The 15605-nt window shown below is 40.9% G+C and overlaps 1 protein-coding gene and 1 pseudogene across 1 annotated transcript in view; one reads left to right on the plus strand and one right to left on the minus strand.

The window, feature by feature from the left end:
* Psmb2 (proteasome 20S subunit beta 2) overlaps positions 1-15605 on the plus strand; it is a 33817-nt gene that overhangs the window by 15707 nt on the left and 2505 nt on the right. Inside the window, exon 4 of the mRNA XM_052177378.1 lies at positions 14247-14409. Within this exon, the coding sequence (XP_052033338.1) occupies positions 14247-14409 (163 nt within the window). The remainder of the gene's footprint in view (positions 1-14246; positions 14410-15605) is intronic.
* Positions 952-1842, minus strand: LOC127681288 (protein FRG1-like; annotated as a pseudogene).

A 15605-nucleotide genomic window follows, 5' to 3' on the forward strand; every position in this document is an offset into this window, starting at 1 on the left:
GGGGCAGGTGTGCCTTGAAGTTGAGGTACCTTAATTAATATGATAACACTATGTTTATAATGTTTTTTTACCAGAGTGAAAATTCTGACAGCTGTCCTTTTAAGTAGTTTGCTTATTTAGTCATTAGGGCTTGACTAAGTCCATTAAGAACACAAAGAGTGGTTGTTGAATCATTATGCCTATTGGCTCCTAAGGAAAAGAAAATGGCTTCAGAAGATTCTTCTTTGAAGCTACTGGCTTTATTTGAAACCCCCCCCCACCTTCTTAAAAAAAATTATGTGGTGTTTTTCCCAGCCCCAGTGCTGATAGAGTTAGGAGTTTGCAGGTGTAAAGTCCTCCCCCTCCCTTCCCCATCTCTCTCCAGGGGGTTGTATGTGAGAAGGTGTTGCTTTCTCACTCAGAGAGCATATATGTGCTACCCTGCTGGATGCCTGCTGTGAGCAGAGAGAACCCCTGTTCTGGCTGAAAGGAGTAAGCCTATTGGATGGCTGGAATGGTACAATCTCATAATGCCAACTTTTCACCTAAAATGTCTTTCCTAAGCACAATGGAGGTGAAATATAAGTAATTGGTTTGAGTTTATATTGTTTTTAAACTTGTCTTTAAAAATAAAGTGGTTTCCTATGAAGGTTTGATTTAAGGCTAGAGCAGCAGAATGCTGTCTGCTTAGTAAGAATGCTTTAGTTTTCAAGTGTTTACCATTAGAAATACCAATTTATTCCTACCTTTTAAGATTACATTAAACCAGTGCCCTAGTCAGGGTAGGCACTGTAGTGGGCAAACTGTAACACTCAGACAGAAACACAATAAGCTCTGGCTTCTTGGTGGCTCTTTTTATCTTTGCAGCAGTACATAGTGTTATGAATGTAAGGACTGCTCCTAAAACCCTTTTTATTGTCTGCCCCAAAAATGCATGTAAACAGTGAAAAAAGGCTTCAAGGTAGAGGAAGAGTTGACTTTATTTCTTTTTTTTTTTTTTTCTGTAAAAGCACTTATACCCAATATTTTTATTCAGAAAAAAAAAAAAGAAAGGAAGGAAGAAAGAAAGAAAGAAAAAACAAAAACAAAGGAACACAACGTCCATGTCACTTGCAGTCAACTTTCAATTTGACTCTCCTGTCCAGAAGTGTCTCATGCAAAAATCCATCTTTCTGAGCCTTTTTAAGAATTTTACTATCTTCTTTGCTTATTTTGAGTTTGTGGTCTTGGACGCTCTGAAATTTCTTTACATAGTTGATCTCACACTGCTTCGTACTTTCCTTGTCTTCTGGGATGTCATCCTTTTCCTTGGTTTCTCTTTCCACACAGGATCTGATCTTTATCATTTCTTCTCTGCTGTTTTATTCTTTGCTTCTATATCGCCTGCTTCATTACATCCAGTAAAGCATCTGTTTGAGGCCAGTAAAGCCATCTTCCCATCTTGAAACACTGGCTCTGATTGTTCTCTGGGCCCAATTGCATCCAAATGCCCAACAAGAAGTCCATCTAAATTTATACCAGATATTTTCCATAGCCAGACTTCAGAGCAATTCTGGAATCAGACAGTTTGATAGCAGTAAACTGCCCTGGAGGACTGGGGCCTTCATCAACTTCTCTGTGTGGCGCTCTCAGTGTAAAAGTCCATTGCCCAGTGCATGATATAGGCTCCTTTATCTATTTCAGTGGCTATAGTTCCTGAAATCTCCCAAAGCTGGATACTGTCCACCAGATCCCCACAATATCAAGTTGGGTTTCCTCATCTTCTCGTTTTCTCTTCTCATCTTTGCTCTTTTTCTTTTTACTCTTGGCTTTAGTCCCCTTGAGCACGAGTTTGGTGGACTTTACATAGGAGTATTCAGTCATGGTTTGGCATGCTGAAGCAGCAGCCACTGGCAGAACTGAGGGAACCCCTCATGAATCCTCCGCCTTCTTCAAACCAAGGCTACGATTCTCCTATTTCCTCGACTTTTTTATTCCTTAACCTGGGAAGTAGTTACATGTATATCTATTGCATTTATTAAACTATGCATGTATGTTTTACGTGTTTACATGTTATTCATAAAAGGATCATTTCTGGCCAGTCGGTGGTGGCGTACGCCTTTAATCCCAGCATTTGGGAGGCAGAGGCAGGCGGATTTCTGAGTTGGAGACCAGCCTGGTCTACAGAGTGAGTTCCAGGACAGCTACACATAGAAACCCTGCCTTGAAAAAAACCAAAAAAAAAAAAAAAAAAAAAAGGATAATTTGTGAAAAGACTAAAGAAGGGCTAAACAAGGAAGCATGGTTAAAAATGAGAAGTTAACACTCTAGTGAATGTAAATGTAAATAACAGACCAGAAAGAAGAGAAGAGACAGGTTATAATTCCTATGTGCTAATTGTGTGTGCGCGCGCATGTGTGTGTGTGTGTGTGTGTGTGTTTGCTAGGCAAAAGCTTACCACTGAGTTAAATCCCAACCCCAATATAGTAATCTCTGAATAACTGAAATGTTGTACTAGAATCTCATACTTTCCTTTCTGGTTTACTTTGAATAGGGGTGGTTTTAGAGCCAAGATGCTGTTTTTGTTTTTGTTTGGATTTGGTTTTTTCGAGACAGGGTTTCTCTGTATAGCTCTGGCTGTCATGGAACTCACTTGGTAGACCAGGCTGGCCTCAAACTCAGAAATCCGCCTGCCTCTGCCTCCCAGAGTGCTGGGATTACAGGCGTGTGCTACCACCGTCAAGATGCTGTTTAATCGCTGGTAGCCATTCGTACAGCAGATCTCCAGCCTACACTGTGTTTGTGCTGAGGAAACAGGTACAAAGTTCAGTATGTGCCTTCAGGTGGGGAAATGAAGTATAAAAGTCACTTGTACTGCAGAATGAAAGTGCTGGAATATATGTGTACACGGGGTGTTCTGGGAACAGAGTTAACCTGTGCTTTGAAAGACAAAAGGGGAAAGTGGAAGCACAGAGCAGGGCGTGTGAGAGCTTGTTAGGGTTGGCTGGTGCCTGGGCAACAACAGATACTTCTCTGATCACTTACTCGTGATTCTGTTTTAAGTACGAGGTACAGTGTACAAATTAGGGTATTACTGATTTTTTTTTTAACGTAAGTAGATGACACATTCTCTTAGTACATAAAACCTGTAGTTTGGTGAGTCAGGCTGAGTGGTTAAGGAGGACCCAGGTTTCAGCATCTGTATCACAGCTCTAAACCATCTGTAACTCCAGTTCCAGTGGGTCTAATTCCCTTTGCTGGCCTCCTTGGGCACCAGGCATACATCCAATATACATAAATACACGACACAGACACAAACACATACACACAAAGTAAGAATATAAATAAATCTAAAAGCACAAAGCAAAACAACAGAGGGCCTTTCTGAAAAGCTGTTGGTTAGATTATTGGCTGCTCTTAGGACCGTTTGAGGAAAGAATTGAGGTAAGAGGGAAATTATGAGCCCACATATCCACTGTGGCTGCAGCATAACTTACATTGGATGTGAGATGTTGATAGGGAACACTGGTCTCACAGAATGGTTCCTAAATAGTCTATTTTCCTCAGGAATTCATTTACTTTCATTTACACCGTTGACATCTGAAAACATCGACAACCATATATATTCTAAGTATTCGTTCCCAGGAGACCATAATGTCTGCTAACTCAGATGAATCTGTTGTGCACTCAGCGCTCCTAGGTATCCTGCACATGCTCAGTGTAGATATCAAATATGTACCTGGTGGTGTGTGTCTGTAGCAAAGCATGGCGTCTGCACTTGACTTCTAGGAACCACTGGAGTGTATGTGGAACCCTGCATTTGTCCCAGAGACTACTGGTTCCTGAGAAAGGATCCAGGCGGCCTCGCTGCAGACGTTTGGTGGTTTTGCCATTGCAGGGTCAGCAATTTTATTTTGATGTTATTTGGGGGAAAGCAGTATTTTTGATTAGCAAGTAAAATTAATGTAGAAAACAAATACTGTGTTAACTAGTTGGTATAATAAGGCATCTGTGCCATGTTGCATTTCAACTCATTAAATTTCTCAACTTCTAATTACAGTAAGGTTACAGCTTTTAATAGAATCAACCAAACTTGAGCTTAGCAATGGCTTTAGAGAAATAAAATTGATAGCATTTTGTAGAGTAGACTTTAAAGTCTAATTTCCTTAAACATTGAAATTACATGGTACTTAAATTTTTTTCTTTTTCTTTCTCATACAATTCAGATTTATTTAGTACTTACTGTTCACTTCTAGGAACTTTTAATACAGGCATGCACTGTGGTTCCTCATGACATGATTATGTCATTTGAAGTGTATTGCTTCCTTTGTTCTCAGTGTAGCATAAACATTTATAGATATTGAGTTAACTAGAGGTTAAACCTTTTACATGCTAGGGAAAATTTGAACTACTGAGCTATATCTGGAATGGTTTATGTCTTGGTTTGAGGCTGTTGTTTCTTTCAAGACAGGGTTTTTCTGTATAGCCCTGGCTATCCTGGAACTTGCTGTGTAGACTAGGCAGACCTCAAACTCAGAGATTTACCTGCCTCTGCTACCACTACCCAGCTGCTTTTAGTTTTTAAGATTTTTTTTTTTTTTTTACAAAAGTTTTTTTTGGGAGGGCAGGGTTGGTTTTTTGGAGACAGGGTTTCTCTGTATAGCCCTGGCTGTCCTGGAACTTACTCTGTAGACCAGGCTGGCCTCGAACTCAGAAACCCGTTTGCCTCTGCCTCCCAGAGTGCTGGGATTACAGGCGTGTGCCACCAGCGCCTGGCTACAAATTTGTTTTTTGTTGTTTTGTTTTGTTTTGTTTTGTTTTTTTGGATTTGGTTTTTTCAAGACAGGGTTTCTCTGTATAGCCCTGACTGTCCTGGAACTCACTCAGTAGACCAGGCTGTCCTCAAACTCAGAAATCCGCCTGCCTCTGCCTCCCAGAGTGCTGGGATTACAGGCGTGCGCCACCACCACCCGGCTATACAAATTTGTTTTATGTGACTAGTTGATTTTTATGTATTATGTATGTGTGCCACGTATATACCTGGTCCCCGTGGAGGTCAGCAGATTCTATGTAATAGGAATTACAAATGATGGGAACAGCTGTGTGGCTGCAATAAACTAAAACTGGATCTTTTGCTAGAACAAGTCTTTTAACCACTGAGGCATCTCTCCAGCCCCAGATTTATTTTAAATGTTACTTATTTAACGTATATGAGTATTTCACGTGCTTGTGTATCTGTGTACCACATGTGTGCCTGGTTCCTGAAGAGATCAGAAGAGGGCATTGGATCCCATAGAACTGAGCCACCATGTGGGTGCTGGGATCAAACCTAGACCCTCTGCAAGAGCAACAGATGTTCTTAACCACTGAGCCACTTCCTGAGCCAAAATTTATATATTTTTAATTATATGTATGTGGGGGTAGGTACAGGGGAGCCTACGTAGCCTTGGAGGCCACAGATGCTGGATCCCCTGGAGCTGGAGTTACGAGCAGTTGTAAGTGGTCACGGGTGCTGGGAATTGACCTCATATCTTCTGAATTCATCTGTCTCTCTCCTCCCCTCTCTCCTCTCTATTTAAAGAAAGGGTCCCTCTACAGTCCTAGTTGGAACTCACATTTTGTATAGACCAGGCTTGCCTCCAACTCACATAGGTCCACCTTCATCTGCCTCCTGGGCACTGGGGTTGAAGGTCATATTCTAAAACACCTAATACAGTATGCACTCTTAACCACTGAGCCATGAATCCAGACCTGTGTTTTGTTTTTTGTTTTCTTTTCTCTTCTCTTCTCCCTCCCTCCCCTCCCCTCTCCCTCCTCTCTTCTCTTCCTCTGTCTCTTCTTCCTTTCTTCCCCCAAACAAGGTTTCTCTGTGTAGTTCTGACTGTCCAGGCTGGACTCAAACTCACAGAGATCCCCTTGCCTCTGCTTCCAAGTGCTGGGATTAAGAACCTGTGCCACCATCACCCATAATTTATGTGTGTGTGATCATGTGAGTAGAGGCCAAAAGACATCGGATGTCTTCCTCAGTGCTGTATGTCCTGTTTTTGTTTGCTTGCTTGCCTCCTTTGTTTTAAAGGTAAAATCTTTCTCACTTGGAACTTAGCAGAGTCAGATAAACTAGCTGGCCATTGAGGATCCTCTGTCTCTGCCTCCCTGGCACCAGGATGGCAGATGCACACTGATATGCCTGCCTTTTTACATGGGTACTGGAGACCGAACCTGACTGAGCCATCTCCCCAGTGGTTAGTTTCAGTTTTTGAAACAAAGTATAGCCAAGTGGACTTGGTGTCCTCCTGCAGAGGCCTCTTTAGTGCTATGGTTACAGACAGTTTTTAGTGCTACAGTGGATACACTGAGGTTACATACTATTGATATTTCGTTTTTGTTTTGTTTTTTTAAGATTTATTTTTTTTATTTATAAGTACACTGTTGCTCTCTTCAGACACACCAGAAGAGGGCATCAGATCTCATTACAGATGGTTGTGAGCCACCATGTGGTTACTGGACTCAGGACTGCTGGTAGAGCAGTCAGTACTCTTAACCGCCAAGTTAAGCAACTTAGGCAGGCCTTAAATTAATGTTTATGAAGGTAATGGAATTTTTAGGACCCCTGCTTCCACTTCCCAGATGCTGGGATTACAGGGTCGTGCACCACTCCTGGTTCATCCTGAGCTAGGGATCAAGTGAGACTGGCTGGATATCTTGTTTCCTGTCTTGTAACTCCAGGGAACTTTTATGGGATTTGATTAAAGATTTTATGAACTGTTTAATACTTAAAGTTAGACGAGATTGACTGGACATGTGGTCTTGCCTGTAATCTCAGCGCTTGGGTGGGCTGAGACAGAACTGCTACAAGTTCAAGGCAAACATGGGCTATTGAGACTCCTGTCATATGAACATGATTTTTAGGAGTAGAGGCCATAATATTTTAGATTAAGTAAAACTATTTAATCACAATAATTAGAAGTCGTTAAATTTTAAAACCTTTGGAGTGAATTTTATTTTAAATCCGAAAATCTGTAAGTAGGGCTAGCATGATAGCACAGCAGGTAAAGATTCTTGCCGTTGTGCCTGGGTGTGATTTCTGGAACTTAAATGGTACTAAGACATAACTAGACTCCCACAAGTATCCGTGTATACTGTGTGGCACTCATGCACAGACAAGTATTTTTAATCTGCTATTAAAATGGCAGAATTAGAATTTTTAAATTATGCTCTGAAACTACCCAAAGGTAGTAAATTCTGTTGGTTATTGAAAACAAGCTCCTGATTCAAAGTCCTGATTCAGAACACTGGTGTAGAAAAAATAATAGATTCAATTTGCTTAGTATTGAAGGTAAAAATAGATATTGACAAAGCAATTGGTATCACAAGTATTTATTGAATAGATCCTACAGATGCTTGGAAGCTTTTAGAAGAATTACTGCTTTGACATTAAACCTGCTCTCTTAAGACATAAGATATTACTGCTCACAATTGATGTGGTAAGTGAAATACAGAACATAGGTGCTGGTATAAAAAATTGCAGAACATCTGAGTATGAAATTCACACCAAATATTGAATTTACCTAACTTAATATTATTTCCATTATGCGGAGGCAGAATGGTTTCCTGGGAAAGTATATAGGACTTACTAACTGGGAAGCCTGAGATATGGTCCTGGCTGATGCTCGGGACCCACAGACTGCAGCCTCCTCTTTAACATTAAGCCCCATGTGTAAGAGGAGTGCTGGGTAAGCTCAGTGAGCTCAGATCTCCAGATGGACAACTACATTTTATGAGATATCTTAGGATAAAAGATGGAATCTTGGCAGTGTGCTGGATTAAAAGAATGCATTATCAAGCATGGGCCTGGAGGATCTCTGCTGAAGCATGTGTTTAGCATGCACAAGCCCCTGGCTTTAATTCCTATCACTACCCCCCAAAAATGGCCACAGTATTCTTTCTTTCATATATATATATATATATATATATATATATATATACACACACACACATACATACATATATACATATATACATATATACATATATACATATATATACATATACATATATACATATATATACATATATATATGTAGTTTTATATATATGACATATGTATCATATATATAGTCTGTTTAAAATATTTAGAAGTTCATTAATTAAAATGCTCATCTCATTTGTCCCATTGTGGTTTAGTATCTACTTCCACATTACTGACTCACCAGGCATAGAAGTAGCTTCCCACATTGCTTAGATTCCAAAGTGCTACATGACCCCAAAGAAACTGCACCGTTCTTCAGGTCCCCTCAGTCATAGTAATGTCATCCCATTCAATTAGAGGTGGCAGAGGCTGGCCTGGCTCCAAAAGAAGACTGTCAATTCCTCTCCCTGTCTGTGTCCACGCTCGGCAGGATGCTTCCTCACGCCCACCTCTCTCCCCCTTGCTGTGACTTTGGCTTCCGCCAGATGTCACACCGCTGCTTGTCACCGCTCAGACTCTGTAGTCGCTGATTTTGTTGTTTCAGTGTGTTTGTCACAACTGTTCTCCTTAGCTGTAAAATTTATGGAATTTCAAGCACTTGTTAATCACTATAGTGTTTCTTTTTCCTGATAGAGGAAACAGACAAGGAGTCGTATGCACAAAAGTTAGAAGGAAGGGAATGGTCCATCTAATTTAAGTAAGTTTCTGTGTATGATACACACTCCCTACTCCCAAATGTATAAGAATCTCAGGAGAACAGAGCTTAGTTCTGTAGTTCTCAGGGGTGCAGAGATACTTTTGCAGAAAGAAGTACATAAAAGATACACTTTATGGATGATACCCAGTTAAATGTTATCCCTTTGCCAACCATAAGAAGATAATTATATTCTCTGTGATAGCATCTTCTTGATCTTTGTATTATCTAGTCAAATCTTAAAAATAAGCAGGTGGGGGTAGTTAGGTTTTAATATTACTGCATATCAGGAATTGCACTGGGTGTTTCACGTGTATTTAAGCCTCAGGAAATTTTAAAATGGCCTGGATCTCTTCACTTGGTAAATAAGTTTATCAGATCTAACTCCCTCCCCCAGCTCAACACATGCACTTGGAATAAGAGGTTCATTTGGGTTTTTTTTTTGGGGGGGGGGGTGTTTGTTTGTTTGGAGACAGGGTTTCTCTGTGTAGCACTGGTACTACACTCAGTAGACCAGGCTGGATTCAAACTCAAGAGATCTGCCCACCTCTGCCACTACCTCCTTAGTGCTGTAACTACAGTGTGGAACACTGCCTCCTGGCTCAGAGGCAAGAGTTTTTAGTTGAATATGATGATGCATGTCCATAATCCCCTCCTTATAATATCTTATTCCAGAGGCTAAAAGCTATTTTTAAGTCCCCAGAATGATTTATTTGATTTTTTCCTTTGTATATCATACACAATTTAAAACTAAGCATGTTGGTGTTTATAAACCATTGGTGGTGATTCTCAGGCTGTTAGGGAGTATGGGTTGATTTACAAGATGGACAGTTGAATATTTGCATTGGTTAAAATATATACAGCATTCCATCTCAGCCTTTGCTGTAGAATGTGTCTAGTCATCTAATGCACAGGTCTCCACTGGCAGACCTCTTAACTTTGTCTTTGACAGAATAGAGGTTACTTGGTAAAAGACAGGGTTTGGGGACCTGTCGTTGGTGTTTGCACTTCTCAGTAGTTAAGGCAGATTCTTCTATGTGATACTGTGCAAGGAAAAGTACATAGGCTAGAAAGTGGTGCTTAATGCTTAGGATAGACACATCTTCAAGAGACAGTGTGAAAATACTTAGTATCTGTTGACTAGATTTCCAAAAGTGGGTCTACATTTTTTCTGGGGGCCTAGGTAGACTGACTATAACACTGTAAGTAAGATAACACTGTGTCTAATAGAGCTGTCAACCCTTGGGCTCAGGTAAGGAATCCTATGAAGGAAAGGCTAGGAAACTTTTTGTTTGGTTTGTTGTTTTCATGACAAGGTTTTTCTGTGTAACCCTGGCTATCCTGGAACTCACTCTGTAGACCAGGCTGTTCTTGAACTCAGAGATCATCTACCTACCTCTGCCTCCCGAATGTTTACACTGAGGTGTATACCACCACGGCCCCACTGACACTGCGAGACTTCATTTACTACTTTACTTGCATGTTCCAGGCAATGTGCTGGAACCTCTCTGAATCCTTTTATAAAGATCCGCCCCGGGGGAATTTACCTTGTGCTGGGAGAGCTTGGGCTTCCTAATTACTTTCACTTTTAGTTTCATAGTTTAGTTTATTTCCTTGATAGTAATATCTACCACTTTTCAGGCTTGTACCTATGCTTTAGATATTTGCCATGCATTATCTCTGACCTTTCACTGCAGGCCTTTGTACTAGGCATTATCTTAGTTGAGATTCTAGAATTCAAACTTTTTCTAAACTAACACATATACTAATAGAACCAGAATCAAGCTCATGTCCAGCACTTTGTTACATGGCCCATTTCTTCCTGAGGTTTTTTTGTTTGGTTTGATTTGGTTTGGTTTAGGTTGTTTTTTTTTGTTTGTTTGTTTATTTGTTTGGTGTGTGTGTGTGTGCTCGTGTATGCATGCAAGTGTGTGTGCTTGTGCGTGCTCGCGCTATTAGTTTCCTCTTTATTTAGTACATAATTTCTAGCTTGCTTCCTACATTTTTTTATCCTTAGCAGCTCATGTCTAGAGGGAGGTTAAGAAGAAAAGCAACAAATCTGCTTGTATACGGAGATGCAGGCATTTGACTTGAACTTGAAACACTTCTCAGAAATGAGGCTTTTGGGACCCGAGAGAAGGCTTAGTAGTTAGGAGCACTGTTTTTGGCAGAGGACCTGATTCAGCTCCCAGCACCCACATAGCAGCTCACAATTGTCTGTAGCTCCACTTCCAGTGGATCCAATACCCCCTTGTGACCACTCAGGATGCTTGTACACATGTGGTGCACACATTTACGCTCACATATGTAAAAAATACATATATACATATATATTTTTTAATTGAATATCATTTACATTACCAATGGTAAAACCTTTCCCGATATCCCCCCCCCCTAAAACCCCCAGCTCCTCCCCTTCCTCCTTCCCCCTGCTTCCCCCCCCTCCTCGGTTTCCCTTTGTTTGGGCCTCTGTTCAAACATATATTTAAAATAAATATTTTTAAAAGAAAAAAGTGTCCATCATATCCTTGCTTTGATTTAGTTGTTAATGTTTGCTTGTAATAGTAAACACTAAACACACATATAATAGAGTGTGTGGTGTTTTCTCTAGTTTATGAGTACTCACTCATTTAACAAATATGTATTAGCCACAGGCTATATACCTGTATGCCATTGAACAAGGCAGAAGTACTCCTGCCTTCATAGAGTTCATAATATATAAAATATTGGTGAATAGGTGAATTGTATACTCTTTCCCCTCATTACACCACAAGAAGTCACGCTTGTGTAAGTTGTTGAATAGAAGAACTGTAGGAACTTGGAGCTATTAACTTTTGTGTAGAATCACTCAGAATAGCACACAAATGAATTACTTAGAATTGATCTAATTTCAGGAAAATAATGACAGCATATAAAAATTTGTTTGAAATTTAAAGAAAAAAACTAAGAAACTAGTGTAAGTCAAAGTCTTTGATGGAACATTGTCAGAATTTCTGAAACTGCAAGTTGCTCCACAGATGTGTTGACTTAATTAGTCTAGATAACACCGCTTATGCTTTACCATCTCACACATGCAAAAGTCGGTAACTCGAAGTCACACAATATTTGTGAGTTATCTTCTGTACCACAAGTTGTAGTTTCTGACTGCAGCATCACTGAGTGTATATGAGATGCTTAAGCATAAATAAATTATAGTATGGAGCTAACGTGAGAAACACAGTTGCTTTTGAGCTTGTGTTTACATGAGGTTTCCTGTAAAATCTTCTGGATGGCTCTTAAATAATGTGAATTGTTCTGAAATATGATTTAATCTCATACTGTGGGCAACAGCATCATTAGGTCGAATATTTCTGGACTCTGCTGCTTGAGGCCTCTTTGAGTATCTATATGGATTCCTAATATATCATTCACCTTGGTAAGTTGTTTTGGTTAATTGTCCCAAGGATATTTTAGCTGCATGGAGTCAGGAAGAGCGAGGTATATACTTAAGAGAAAAAATTACACTTACTCTATGATAGGTAAGAGGTTTATCATGCGAGGTGGCAGAGGCAGATAGATCTTTGTGAGTTCAAGGCCAGCCTGGTCTACAAAGTGAGTTCCAGGACAGTCAGAGTTACACAGAAAAACCCTGTCTTGAAAACCAAAGAAAAGAAGAGAAAAAGAAAAGAAACAAACTATATCATAAATTCTCTTGGGAACAAATGCTAATTGAAGACATTTGGCTATTCTTTATCTCTCTATCCCCAATTGTCTCCTAATTTTAACTATAAGAACATCACAGTATTCTGTGTTTGTGAGACTATGTAGTACTGTTTTCACACTTATTTTTTTATCTTTAGCTAATTTAAGCAGAGCTTTTGTTGTTGTTCAAAGTATGAGTTATCAAAAGGTTAGGATGTAGCTAGCATTCTAGAAATGTAGGTGTACCCTGCCCCGAGCAGTTCTAGAGTGTAGCTGAGTGCAGCACATCTAACTGGAAATGGGGTCCACCAGCAGTTCTTTTCCCAGAAGGCCTCACTATTAGTGGCTAAATCTTACTTTTGTGAACTGTTTACTATTTTATTCCATGGATAGGTACCCGTTTAGAAGGTGGGGCTCATGTAATTTTCAAGGGACTCTTCCTACTTAGTAGCACAGCTGGGCTAGTAGGCTCCAGGAGGTATGTTCATGTGCTCAGCCACGAGTGCCTTCAAGCTACTGAGGCCACACTGATCAGTGTGCAGAGAATATGGAGTGTCCCTTTTGGAGCCATTGCTCATTCCAGTGTTCCAATGTCATGTTCCATGATATTTCATTTTATTGAACACAGGCATAAATACAGGGATGGGCACAAACCACAGACAGGGCTTCACTGATGCCACTGAAGCAGACACAAGAACAAGCAAAAAGAAAACCCACACAAGGGGATTCCCATCACTAGCGCCTGGAGCAGAGACAGGATGAGTTTGATATAGCAAATATTCAGCTGATGCAGAAAAAGTAATTAGTCAAGGTTCACTGTAGTAATTTGGTTTTACACTTATAGGTAATATGAAGAACAAATATTAAATGCAAGTTACAACCATTTTTTAATTTGTTTCATTGGTGAAGAAGTAGATTTTATTCATCTTAAAAGGAGTCTTGTTATATTAGAAAGGTGTTGGGCTAATGGGATGGATGACTCAATAGGAAAAGGTGTTTGCCACCATGCCTGATAACCTGAGTTCAGTCCCAAAATCCACATGGTAAAGAGAGAAAGCCAACCCCACAGAGCTGTCCTCCAACCTAGACAGACACACAAATATGTTAAGTAAATGGAGTTTTCCAAAAAGAAAAGAAAAACATTGTATGTGCACACATATATGATCAATAAATGCAGTTTAAAAAGAAAAATGCTATTTATGTCTTCTCCGCAGCTGCTTTTTGTCATCATGAACCTTGTTGAGAAGTCTACTGATTCCAACTTAAATATTTGAGACTGTTTGAAACCTTGTTTTGTGTTTTTTGGTGGTATTTGGGGTTTTTGTTGTTGTATTTGAGATATGCCTCGCTGTGTTGTCCAGGCTGGCCCCAGTCCTGAACTCCTGGTGTCATTAGCTTGCTTATTTTGAATGACATGATTGGACTCAGTCTCTGGCCTGACACATAATTGTGTTTGTTGGTCTCTTTTGTTGTTGTTGTTGTTGTTGTTGTTGTTGTTTGAAATAGGGCTTCAATCTGTAGCCTTGATTTCCCTGGAATTTACAGAGATATACCTGCCTTTGCCTCCCAAGGGCTGGGGTTTAAGTGTAGGCCGTTATTCCAGGCTCTTGATTTCAATGAGTGAAACCAAGTAAAGAATGACCCAGGAACATGGAAGCCTTAGAAGAGGTTTTACATCAGGCTCTTAACACCCTTCCCTGTGTGCCTGTGTGTGTGTGTGTGTGTGTGTGTGTGTGTGTGTGTGTGTGTGTGTGTGTGTGTTAGAGGATAACTTGTGGGAGTCAGGTTCTAGGAATCAAGTCCTCGGGTAGGTGTTTGTTTTTATTGCCACTGTGATTTAGTCAGTTTCTGCTACGTTTTCTTATTTGTCAGGAGCCAGAACACTCCTGTCTGCACTGCTGTGTTCTGTTCCCCTCCAGGCTTTACCGTGTGTTCCCTTTGCAGACCCCGTATCACGTGAACCTCCTCCTGGCTGGCTACGACGAGCACGAAGGGCCAGCACTCTACTACATGGACTACCTGGCGGCCTTGGCCAAGGCTCCTTTTGCAGCTCATGGCTATGGTGCTTTCCTGACTCTCAGCATCCTTGACCGATACTACACACCAAGTAAGTGCTAGCACTCTAGGGAGAGAGCAGTGCAGCAGTGCACAGCCCTGCCTGCCCTTAGCTCTTCTCAGTCTTGTCAAACCTTGGAGTTGGCTTGCTTTGCCCTAGGTAGAGGACAGCTCCCCTCTGAAAGCTGTTCTCTCTTTTGTGGATCAATGCAGTCTTCAAAAACCTTATTGATGCCAGGCAGTGGTGGCGCATGTCTTTAATCCCAGCACTTGGGAGGCAGAGGTGGGCAGATTTCTGAGTTTGAGGTCAGCCTGGTCTACAGAGTAAGTTCCAGGACAGTCAGGGCTACACAGAGAAACCCTGTCTCAAAAAACCAGGAAAAAAAAAACTTACTGATAAAAGTCTGCCTGCCCACCAAAATAAGCTACTCCTTTGTCTGGTGCTGGGTTTTGCTTTGCTTTAAGGTAGATGCTGGAGTAGATGTTATCGTGAGTGAGAGGTGTTCTGTCCTGTTCTCTAGTTTCACTCACGGTCATTCTCCTTCCTAGGTGACTGTTGACATCTCAGACGTAGAAAGTGACCCAAGCAGTTTATGTCTATGTTTTAACTTGAGACAACTTCTTTGTTTAAACATCAAAGCTTTCGAAGACCACTCCCTCCTGCATATAAAATTGTTTCTTCCCTTGTACCTAAACTGAGAGCTTGACAAAACTTAGGATAAGCAGTGTTTTTGTGCTGAGTTCTGTCTTCTGACCATGAACTCATGCTCCTCTGTAGCTATTGTGGACAGTGAGGACTTGAATCCAGCTGTCCTAGGCTAGTACTGTAGCAGTTAACCACTCTCTTCTGACACTCCATCTCCCTGTCAGCATCATTACAACTGGCACAATCTTCTTTTTGGTGCTGCCCTCATACTCAACCTCAGCCTTGCTAGAGCTCCAGGCCACATCTTGAAAAGAATTAGCCTGGCCTCCTGGTGACTGACTCCTGGTTTGGCATCTGTCAGTAATACAGCTGATTCCCCCACCAAAATAACCAGCAGCCACCCTTGAAGCCTAATGCATAATATGTCATTCCAGTTTGCCATGCCTACCAACAATCCCTTTGGATCCTGTCTAGAAGTCCCAGGCCCATCCTCTTAATTGTCTTCCCATTGTGAAGCTGAGACCCAGCTGGGAGAGTGAAGCTGGAACTCCAGCCTTGTCCTCCCTCTCCCTAACTTGCAGCTGGCAGAGGCAGATGGGATT

Source organism: Apodemus sylvaticus, chromosome 3 (assembly GCF_947179515.1).
Source record: "Apodemus sylvaticus chromosome 3, mApoSyl1.1, whole genome shotgun sequence".
Lineage (NCBI taxonomy): Eukaryota > Metazoa > Chordata > Mammalia > Rodentia > Muridae > Apodemus > Apodemus sylvaticus.